This window comes from Mizuhopecten yessoensis, unplaced genomic scaffold (genome assembly GCF_002113885.1).
Source record: "Mizuhopecten yessoensis strain PY_sf001 unplaced genomic scaffold, ASM211388v2 scaffold10687, whole genome shotgun sequence".
NCBI classification, from domain to species: Eukaryota; Metazoa; Mollusca; class Bivalvia; order Pectinida; family Pectinidae; genus Mizuhopecten; species Mizuhopecten yessoensis.
In genome coordinates, this window is record NW_018408671.1 from 820231 (window position 1) to 832593 (window position 12363).

At 42.8% G+C, this 12363-nt stretch overlaps 1 protein-coding gene across 1 annotated transcript in view; it reads right to left on the minus strand.

Moving 5' to 3' along the window:
• Positions 1–12363, minus strand: part of LOC110461839 (adenylate cyclase type 9-like) — a 63924-nt gene that overhangs the window by 15587 nt on the left and 35974 nt on the right. The window contains exons 2-4 of the mRNA XM_021515536.1: positions 10926–11009; positions 10383–10561; positions 406–453 (exon numbers count right to left, since the gene is read on the minus strand). Of these exons, the coding sequence (XP_021371211.1) occupies positions 406–453; positions 10383–10561; positions 10926–11009 (311 nt within the window). The remainder of the gene's footprint in view (positions 1–405; positions 454–10382; positions 10562–10925; positions 11010–12363) is intronic.

The window sequence follows — 12363 nt, forward strand, 5'->3', positions numbered from 1 at the left end:
GTGTATGTGACCTACCTTAGCCTCTGTGTGGTTGGCTATGTGTATGTGACCTACCTTAGCCTCTGTGTGGTTGGCTATGTGTATGTGACCTACCTTAGCCTCTGTGTGGTTGGCTATGTGTATGTGTCCTACCTTAGCCTCTGTATCGTTGGCTATGTGTATGTGACTTACCTTAGCCTCTGTGTGGTTGGCTATGTGTATGTGACCTACCTTAGCCTCTGTATCGTTGGCTATGTGTATTTGACCTACATTAGCCTCTGTTTGGTTGGCTAGGTGTATGTGACCTACTTTAGCCTCTGTGTGGTTGGATATGTGTATGTGACCTACCTTAGCCTGTGTGTGGTTGGCTATGTGTATGTGACCTACCTTAGCCTCTGTGTGGTTGGCTATGTGTATGTGACCTACCTTAGCCTCTGTGTGTTTGGCTTCTACATCATCCGGAGATTTAGACGCCTACAACGAGAATGAGAAATAAAAATATATTAATTATCTATATCAGTGGTTTTCACTTCATGTCACTCTGTATAATGTCACATTATGTTAACCCTCTCAACACTGCAGACAGACCAAAATGTACTCATCCAGATCAATTGATGGTAGAGGTTATTAAAGTTACAATGGGGTAAAAGGGTTAATATAATGTTTACCTGAAACACTATTTTTTTAAAATTACTTTTATGTACTTAACATTCTTTGCAGATTTTTCTAACAAGTCACATATTTTCCCCTTTACTGATCATGACCTAGCTTTGTTATAAAGGATGGTGTATGTGGTATACATTAATTTTTGGTAACCAATATGTACAAAATATTTTTACAGACAAATAATGTGTCTGTTTATGTCACTTTTTGCTATTTTCTTCTGACAAATGAAATTTAGAGGAGTGCAGTCTGTTCTGAAAATACCATAATGTGTCTAAACTTATAATAACATTAGTTTGTGTAATTATAGATATAAAACTATCCCAGAGACATATAGTGTACAACTGTACAAACATTACTAGCAAACATTTCTCCCAATTCTTACATAAAATTTACATTTTTGTTACACAGATTCTTCCTATTTCTCAGATCACTTCCTAGACACTGATCCAGGTCGCCCTCTGTCAGTCTAGACACCGATCCAGGTCGCCTTTGTCAGTCTAGACACCGATTCCAGGACACCCTCTGTCTGTCAGGACACCGATCCAGGTCGCCTTCTGTCAGTCTAGACACAGATCCAGGTACCCCTCTGTCAGTCTAGACCCCGATCCAGGTCCCCCTCTGTCAGTCTAGACACTGAGCCAGGTCCCCCTCTGTCAGTCTAGACACCGATCCAGGTAACCCTCTGTCAGTCTAGACACCAATCCAGGTCGCCCTCTGTCGGTCATGACACCGATCCAGGTCACCCTCTGTCAGTCTAGACTCCGATCCAAGTCACCCTCTGTCTGTCAAGACACCGATCCAGGCCACCCTCTGTCAGTCTAGACACCGATCCAAGTCACCCTCTGTCTGTCAAGACACCGATCCAGGTCGCCCTCTGTCAGTCAAGACACCGATCCAGGTCACCCTCTGTCAGTCTAGACACCAATCCAGGTCGCCCTCTGTCTGTCAAGACACCGATCCAGGTCACCCTCTGTCTGTCAAGACACCGATCCAGGTCGCCTTCTGTCAGTCTAGACACAGATCCAGGTAACCCTCTGTCAGTCTAGACACCCATCCAGGTCAACCTCTGTCAGTCTGGACACAGATCCAGGTCGCCTTCTGTCAGTCTAGACACAGATCAAGGTCACCCTCTGTCAGTCTAGACACAGATCCAGGTCGCCCTCTGTCAGTCCAGACACCGATCCAGGTCACCCTCTATCAGTCTAGACACTGATCCAGGTTACCCTCTGTCAGTCTAGACACCGATCCAGGTAACCCTCTGTCAGTCTAGACCCCGACCCAGGTCACCCTGTCTGTCAAGACACTGATCCAGGTCGCCCTCCGTCAGTCTAGACACCGATCCAGGGCACCCTCGGTCAGTCTGGACACCGATCCAGGTCGCCTTCTGGCAGTCTAGACACAGATCCAGGTACCCCTCTGTCAGTCTAGACACCCATCCAGTTCAACCTCTGTCAGTCTGGACACCGATCCAGGTCGCCTTCTGTCAGTTTAGACACAGATCCAGGTCACCCTCTGTCAGTCTAGACACTGATCCAGGTCACCCTCTGTCTGTCTAGACACTGATCCAGGTCGCCCTCTGTCAGTCTAGACACCGATCCAGGTCACCCTCTGTCTGTCTAGACACTGATCCAGGTCAACCTTTGTCAGTCTAGACACTGATCCAGGTCACCCTCTGTCAGTCTAGACACCGATCCAGGTCACCCTCTGTCAGTCTAGACACCGATCCAGGTCACCCTCTGTCAGTCTGGACACAGATCCAGGTCACCCTCTGTCTGTCTAGACACTGATCAAGGTCGCCTTCTGTCAGTCTAGACACCGATCCAGGTCGCCCTCTGTCAGTCTAGACACCGATCCAGGTCACCCGCTGTCTGTCAAGACACCGATCCAGGTCGCCTTCTGTCAGAGGGTATACTTTAAACATGTCACAACAAAACACTTCTGTGACATCAATTTCCCCAAGGTATGTAGGCTTGATCAAGCTGGGTGAGAAAACCGTTTGTTTTGGCCAGGTTTTGGTGGTGGAGAAAAGCTGGAGTTCCTGTAGAAAAACCACCGACCTACGACCAGTACCTGGAGACTGCCCCACGTAGGCCTCGAACAACCACCGACCTACGACCAGTACCTGGAGACTGCCCCACATAGGCCTCGAACAACCACCGACCTAAGGCCAGTACCTGGAGACTGCCCCACGTAGGCCTCAAACAACCACCGACCTACGACCAGTACCTGGAGACTGCCCCACATAGGCCTCGAACAACCACCGACCTACGACCAGTACCTGGAGACTGCCCCACATAGGCCTCGAACACACGGCCCAGTGGTGGAGGGCTAGTGGTAGCAGAATGTCAGACACCTTAACCACATGGCCACCGCGGCCCCTTGGGTGAGAAAACATCACAACTCTTTTTCTCCTGGGGTGTATAGGGAAGGCACAGGTCCTGGCTACCTTAAAACAGTATCTCTAATACACCCAGGTTTACCAGGCTCTGATAACCCCTCAATAGAACGGAGAGAAAATGTCCTTGCCCCACCACTCACCCAGACTGACTTACTCCAGCCTCACCCCAATGTTACTCCCCTAGTGGTATTAGATAAAACATTAACCTCCTACAGAGAGACAACTCTGGCAGACAACGGACAGGCCGTGATCACTGTAGCCTTTTACTCAGACAATGGACAGGTCGTGATCACTGTAGCCTTTTACTCAGACAAAAAGACAGACATATCAGAATGTAATGCTTTCAACTATTTCTGTAAATTCTCGTTCAAACTGAGCTGGACGGACAAATGAAAATAATATTGTCTCTGATATACACTGCCGAAGTGAATTTAATAACAAGTGTACTGTGTGGGCTGAACACAAGTAACATACAGCTTTCTTAGGCCACCATTAAAAACGTTTCTTTTTGACGTAACTCCCAGGTTTGGGTAGGTAGGATAAAAATCATCAGAAGCAATGTGTCCATTTTGTTTCACGACCAAGACAGTCACTTAGGCTCTTTATACAGGCTATTTTTATAAATGTCAGTAAAACACTTTACAGATCTTCATTTCTAAATCGGGACAGTATATTGAACCTGGACTTAACATATAAATAAATTTCTGCACAAAATATCAATAAAATTATTGTAGTCGGACCGGTTTTCCTGGGTTGGTCATATTACACCAAACATACATAACTTTATTTTAGGTCTTACAGTGACAATAACAGCTTGTCAAATCCTTTCATTTCACTACTAACACAAAGCCAGATTAAATAAAAGAGCTAAATGAAAAGTCTAATCAAAGTTAGAAAAGCAAGACTTTTTTTTATCTCAAGATGCATCCCCGTATGAATATTGATGACTCTTTCGTTTTCTTATTTTAGAGTAATACAGCTTAACGCAAAGTCTAAACCAGATGTGATATGGATATACAGACAGACCAGTGGAAAACACGCACAGCTAAAGCAACATTTATTATTGAGTAGGGCATAACAACTTTATATTTATCTGTGGCACCAAGATGACAAGGTTTTGGGCGCGATATAGAGCTGCTCAGAGCTTTAATCGATACAGATGTATCCACACAGGCAACAATCATTATCATTTTATAACGGCCTACACCCATGGCAGCCGAAGAAAAGTAGCGATGCAACGATTGGGCATACCTCCTATTACAGAGTAAAATAACAGTGTTCAAACATCATCACAACTGCTTATCACAAGGATGCCAATAATAGAAATCAATAGCTGACAATGGGTTGATCAGATATCACCGCACCGAGACAATACGGTCAGGCCAATCAGAAACGAGGGTGTTCCTTTTAGATTTCAGTTCAATTAAATATCAATGAAATGAAAACTAGGGACTAAAATGGTATCACATTATTGTTGTTTAAAGGAGAAATATGAAACTTTTTGTTTTCTGTTTATGCCATTGATAATTCAAAAAAATAGATTATTAGTATACAACTTTCTGTATCCTAGAAAAGAGCAGTAGGTCAAACAAACAAGCATGCCTGATGATAGAAGATAAGCATATTCCACAATCCAAAATCCAGAAACTGATTTTCTTTTTTATAAATTCCTAAATTTGTGTGTGAAATTCAAATAATGGATCAAATAAAGCAAAACATTAACCCCATGTAAAATATCTTGATATCCAATAAACACTGCAGCGTCTATTACTAGGATTGCAGACACCTTGGGATCAGAGATCTTCTGACTTTATCACCTAAGGTTCACTGTGGTCTCCACCGCCAACCTTGATTCCTCCATAAACACGCCACAAAAGTTGATGAACCTTCTACACAATTAAGCAAGCTAAAACATTTGTCCAACAAATGAGGCTCAAGGTGATCCCCGGAGACCGACAGCCCAGGAAAACTTGAGGTGATCCCCGGAGACCGACAGCCCAGGAAAACTTGAGGTAATCCCCGGAGAACGACAGCCCAGGAAAACACCAAGCCAGTTATAGATGCCCACTATATAAATCGATCTTGTGGAAGTCCCCGCAGGGAAAAAGGACTGTACTTTTTTAGATTATGATTTAGTTATAAACGTATCCCTTTCCCTATGAACACGACCAAACGTAACTACCCTTAGTGTCAATTCTGATAAACTGAATCAGATTTAGTTACGAACCCATCTTTTTCCCCCGTGGACACCACCAAACGATACCGTTAGTGTAAATTACGATCAATCAGATCGCCAGCCAGACCTATCATGGACTGAAGGTCTCCAAATGTAGACATTGATAGAACACCTTCCCGTCCCCAAATTTTATTGTTTTGGTAAAATGTTTGTGCGACATATCTTCTACTGATAAGGTCAAACGACCAGCATAAATCGTAACTAATTTTCAGATGATTGTTAATACTCTGATGTCTGCCTAAACAAACACTATCTGTTTATTTCCAATATTTTACATCTTTATTTCCACTATGTAAGACAAGTAAATATCAAACTAGTTCTATTAAAAACGGTCATCCGTTCGACAAGGAGTTATATTTAACTGTGGATTGCATGAATTTCGCAGAAGAAGTGACAAATCGTTTCAACTATTTTGAAATGTCTTTCAAACTGGAATTGAAACATCAAGATATTGATAAACTGCTACACTACACCAGACCAAAACTAGTATCACCCTAGCTTTGTCATTTCACTGCTTCCAAAATCGGGCATCATTCTTATCTTACAATAGATAAAATTGGCATGAAAATCTCCCAAGACATTCTTACACAATCAGCAGCAAGCATGTTACACAAGCTGAAAATTCAAAAGACAGGAGAAAAAGAATGAATATGTAAAGGTTATTTTGGCATTTACATGAAAAGGCAAACTGATCTGGAAATAAATCTATTTTAAACTTCTTTCATCAAACACCGATACAACAGACACGACTCTTATACCGTTTCATTGACAACGGTTTATGCAATTTCATGCAATCTAAAGCTATATTGTTTGGATATGGCACCATGTCAGACCTGTGTTTGGCTCGTTTGATTACATGCCACACGGCAAGGATCTATAACGGGAGCAGATGAGACGTTCGTGTCACCGGGACACATGATCGGCTCGTAAAACACCGACATAACAATATCATAAATATCGTTTTGAAATGCCATGGGTCCCTGTCAAAATGTCACAGGTTCATGTCAAACATATTCTTGTGTAGGGAATCATTGTCGTTTCCTTGGTAATGAGATTGCAGTCATATTTCTCGTATACAAGTAATTTCAGAAAAGGCCAAAGTGGAAGAAAATGGTGAAGATCAAATTTCTTATGTAATGTAGATTAATGGAAAGGATTTGTTTTTGCTTCAACCACGTTTGAAATTATTTAATTGTAAAGAGTCGAGCTTGAACAGAAGTATTGCAGCTTACCTTTCAATTGGGAAGTACAGAAGTAAAGGGAGAGTTTGGGGTGAGGGGTAGATGGAGGTAGTGTGAGTGACTGGCCCCAGTTTGGGGTGAGGGATAGATGAAGGTAGTGTGAGTGCCTGGCCCCAGTTTGGGGTGAGGGGTAGATGGAGGTAGTGTGAATGACTGGCCCCAGTTTGGGGTGAGGGGTAGACGGAGGTAGTGTGAATGCCTGGCCCCAGTTTGGGGTGAGGGGTAGATGGAGGTAGTGTGAGTGCCTGGCCCCACTGGTAGAAAACATCTCAACTCTTGAGATTTCCTCAAGTCTAAGATTTCCCATAGACTATACATTGCTGAGATTTTCTTCAATTTTGAGATGTTTTATACAAGTGGCCCCTGGTGTGTGAAATGAGGTTGATAATTATGGATTTCATTCCCTAGACTATGAATCAAACGACAATTGTTGACTTTGTTGACAAATTACTTAATGTTTGATAGATAATCTAACAGCTAATCCCTGGGGTACGAAACAGCAGCACACTGACCCGCATACAGAGGACTGATGACCCAAAACTGCTCTACATTTCTGCTAATATATTAAGCACAGTACAGAAAGAGTATTACAATCGTTTGATCAAATGAAAACCCTTTGATATTTGAGAAAATCAATTATTTACAGACAATGTATTCCAGCGCTCTGATATATATTTGGACCTTTGATATTTTGGAAATCAGTGACTAAAATCAAGATGGAGGTAGCGTGAGTGCCTGGCCCCAGTTTGGGGTGAGGGGTAGATGGAGGTAGTGTGAGTGACTGGCCCCAGTTTGGGGTGAGGGATAGATGAAGGTAGTGTGAGTGCCTGGCCCCAGTTTGGGGTGAGGGGTAGATGGAGGTAGCGTGAGTGCCTGGCCCCAGTTTGGGGTGAGGGGTAGATGGAGGTAGTGTGAGTGACTGGCCCCAGTTTGGGGTGAGGGATAGATGAAGGTAGTGTGAGTGCCTGGCCCCAGTTTGGGGTGAGGGGTAGATGGAGGTAGCGTGAGTGCCTGGCCCCAGTTTGGGGTGAGGGGTAGATGGAGGTAGTGTGAGTGACTGGCCCCAGTTTGGGGTGAGGGATAGATGAAGGTAGTGTGAGTGCCTGGCCCCAGTTTGGGGTGAGGGGTAGATGGAGGTAGCGTGAGTGCCTGGCCCCAGTTTGGGGTGAGGGGTAGATGGAGGTAGTGTGAGTGACTGGCCCCAGTTTGGGGTGAGGGATAGATGAAGGTAGTGTGAGTGCCTGGCCCCAGTTTGGGGTGAGGGGTAGATGGAGGTAGCGTGAGTGCCTGGCCCCAGTTTGGGGTGAGGGGTAGATGGAGGTAGTGTGAGTGACTGGCCCCAGTTTGGGGTGAGGGATAGATGAAGGTAGTGTGAGTGCCTGGCCCCAGTTTGGGGTGAGGGGTAGATGGAGGTAGTGTGAGTGCCTGGCCCCAGTTTGGGGTGAGGGGTAGATGGAGGTAGTGTGAGTGCCTGGCCCCAGTTTGGGGTGAGGGGTAGATGGAGGTAGTGTGAGTGCCTGGCCCCAGTTTGGGGTGAGGGGTAGATGGAGGTAGTGTGAGTGCCTGGCCCCAGTTTGGGGTGAGGGGTAGATGGAGGTAGTGTGAGTGCCTGGCCCCAGTTTGGGGTGAGGGGTAGATGGAGGTAGCGTGAGTGCCTGGCCCCAGTTTGGGGTGAGGGGTAGATGGAGGTAGTGTGAATGACTGGCCCCAGTTTGGGGTGAGGGGTAGACGGAGGTAGTGTGAATGCCTGGCCCCAGTTTGGGGTGAGGGGTAGATGGAGGTAGTGTGAGTGCCTGGCCCCACTGGTAGAAAACATCTCAACTCTTGAGATTTCCTCAAGTCTAAGATTTCCCATAGACTATACATTGCTGAGATTTTCTTCAATTTTGAGATGTTTTATACAAGTGGCCCCTGGTGTGTGAAATGAGGTTGATAATTATGGATTTCATTCCCTAGACTATGAATCAAACGACAATTGTTGACTTTGTTGACAAATTACTTAATGTTTGATAGATAATCTAACAGCTAATCCCTGGGGTACGAAACAGCAGCACACTGACCCGCATACAGAGGACTGATGACCCAAAACTGCTCTACATTTCTGCTAATATATTAAGCACAGTACAGAAAGAGTATTACAATCGTTTGATCAAATGAAAACCCTTTGATATTTGAGAAAATCAATTATTTACAGACAATGTATTCCAGCGCTCTGATATATATTTGGACCTTTGATATTTTGGAAATCAGTGACTAAAATCAAGATACGTCTTCCGAGCTGTATCGTTGGTTTTTCGTTTCAGATAAACATCAGTTATACTTGCTTTGTCTGGGTTAGAAATGTTGTGTGTTACTTGTACAAATATACCAAAGTGACTATCAATAGATAGAAATGGATTTTTAAGAAGTTGTTTACAAAAGGGTCCCATGAAGACACCGATATTTACGTCTGCCTCCTTGAGCGATATCTTTCCAGCTAATGCACTTGGTCAGAAAAATATGAACTTACTCGGTGTAAACTGTCTAGGCCTACAATCGGATATCGACTACACCACAGAAAGAAATGGATTTTTGATCAGTTGTCCGCACAATGTTTGCCCTAAGATGCTGAGGCCGAATTATGTCTATATGTAGCAACTTTCCACTTACTCTGATAAAAGTATTGTGAATCCTGGGTCTTATGTAAACGTAGCTGTCTTACAAAGCAATGGCTACTGGTCAGGCGAATACTAGGCTTTTATTTGAAGACATTCTGCCATACCCTAGTCTTGTCGTTTGGGGTACTGACCTGCTATTGGTACATGACACGCTGTCTAACCATGATGCATTTATCTGTGACATTTCATTGACAAGGTTTTATTTGTGACATTTCATTGACAAGGTTTTATCTGTGACATTTCATTGATAAGGTTTTATCTGTGACATTTCATTGACAAGGTTCAAGAAAACTTCAGGACAATATTCCAATAATTTTACAAATAAAAGTCCAGTGAATTGTTATGCAGTACAATAATTAAAATCAGTCACAAATGAATTTATCAAAACACAAAAATCTGAAACAGTCACAATTCCCTTATTATTCCTCCAATGTGCCGAGTATACATTCCACCTGTCTATTCCAGCACTTTTCTAGAATACACCTATTTTCCAGTACTTTTAAAGCACCTACTTCAATTCAAGTTCTAGCTATCTATTTATTGCCTTTGAGAACCATGACTACATAAATTCAGTTCTTCAGAAGTCATTGTCATGACAATAATTAAATCGTTCGACCTTGGGTCTATTGTCAGGAACTTATAATCTTGTCAGCAGATATAAGAGAGGTACCTGGCACACCATCCAATCATGATAGAACATCTTCATCTATATACAAGTTCAGGAGAAGCATCACAGTGATCCAATGTGTGACCCCACTTCTGACCTTGACCTTGGGAATAAGAACTCTGGAGTTGAACATAACACATAATACCAGGTGTTGATACACCTGTCTGTGAAGTTTTCACAAAATAATGTTAAGAAGTAATGACCTTGACAAACTTACAATATAACATCTGACCCCTGTTGTAACCTTGACCTTGTAAGTAGTTATACCTAGTGCTGATACACCTATCTGTGAAGTTGGCAAACTTACAATAGAACATTTGACCCCAGCTGTGACCTTGACCTTGTTAATAGTTATACCTAGTGCTGATACACCTGTCTGTGAAGTTTTATCACAAAATAATGTTCAGGAGTAATGTCCTTGACAAACTTACAATATAACATTTGACCCCTGCTGTGACCTTGACCTTGTAAGTAGTTAAAACATTGGCCCAGTGATGCAAGGGAATAAAGTATATCAACTAGGAATTTTTCAACCCACCTTATCCGAGGCCAGGAGCTCAGTAGCAGCAGTAGCAGCTTCCCCTGTTTGTCCAGAAGTTGTCTCCCCTTCCACAGTAATAGCTACATTCTCCGGGGCAGCTGAAGGCGATGCTACTGACCAAGCTGGACCCTTTGTGCAGTTGTCGTTTCGGCCCATGATGAAGTAGGTTTTTATCACTACAGAGTAAATTTACACTTGACATATCTGGGAAGGCTGTTTAACATCTTGAAATAAAACCTAACATTTACAGATCATATGGGAAATAAATTTATTTAGACCTTGACCTTGTAAGACAGACATCAACTGCATTTTCTAAAAATTTCAAACCTTTCTCTGTTATCCCATTTCCGTTACACTTGAGCTGTTCCATAAAATTCTGCCTCCCCCCCCCGTTCCTTAATTTCTACAAATCCTGCCATTATACTTACAGTTATTGAAATCATCTGTATATTTCTATATCTTCTTTTATACCAATGGCTTTTACATTACCACCTCCATCATTATAGCAGTGGCTGTTACTCCCTACACCCCCGTACTAACCTTTTTCATCCTCCCTGTGTTTGACTTGGTATAGCCCTGTCTCCACATTGTAGTCTTCAATCAACACCTTGTGTGTCCTGTTGTCTGTAAGTATAATAATACATTGACATTATATAACACAGTATACCCACTTTAATAGTACACAATACATCAACATTAAAAAATATGAAGGTCTGGCCAGTCTGAACTACTTTTTCTTTATTTTTTTTGTTTTGTTTGTGTTTTACGTCCTATCAAAAGCGCTATGGTCATTTAAGGAAGTGCCAGGTTTTGGTGGTGGAGGAAAGCCGGAGTTCCCGGTCAAAAACCACGACCTACGGCCAGTACCTGGTGACTGCCCCACGTAGGCCTCGAACCCGCGACCCAGTGGTGGAGGGCTAGTGGTAGCAGAATGTCAGACGCCTTAACCACTTGGCCACCGCGACCCCATACAGTCAGGAAGGACTAAATCCTGGACAAGCCAGAAACCTGATATTATACCCCATTTTATACATATGTTACCAGGGTAAAATATTACAAACCATCGTATTCCCCAGTGATTGTCCCCAACTTTTTAGTTTTAGACAAATGTTGGTATAAAAAAAGAACAAAAAGCCATAACTATGGATAAAGTGAGAAACAACGAACTCCAGAACATGACATTCCAGCCCTCAAGATATATTGACATACAAAATGTGCAACTGTAGGTGACAGTATATGGGATGATGCCCTAGACAATGTGACACACAGATAGACTAACGGACAGAGAGTTAAACGACAGCAAAGCGACTTCCTGTAATTCCAAAATAAAAACTGTATTACGAACAAAAATATTGGTTCTAGCCGTGTTCAAACGAGGCCTTCTTGTATTGTACTGTATGACTTTTTCCTCAGAAAGAAAGGAAATATTCAACCTATACAACAGAAATATAACACCAGTTTACACATCACTTCAACCACGATTACAGGAACCCGATCTGTAAACCAAACAATCCAGGTCGTAAGTACAGACAACCACTATTACAGGATTACAACCTGTAAACCAAACAATCCAGGTCATAAGTACAGACAACCACTATTACAGGATTACAACCTGTAAACCAAACAATCCAGGTCATAAGTACAGACAACCACTATTACAGGATTACAACCTGTAAACCAAACAATCCAGGTCATAAGTACAGACAACCACTATTACAGGATTACAACCTGTAAACCAAACAATCCAGGTCATAAGTACAGACAACCACTATTACAGGATTACAACCTGTAAACCAAACAATCCAGGTCATAAGTACAGACAACCACTATTACAGGATTACAACCTGTAAACCAAACAATCCAGGTCATAAGTACAGACAACCACTATTACAGGATTACAACCTGTAAACCAAACAATCCAGGTCATAAGTACAGACAACCACTATTACAGGATTACAACCTGTAAACCAAACAATCC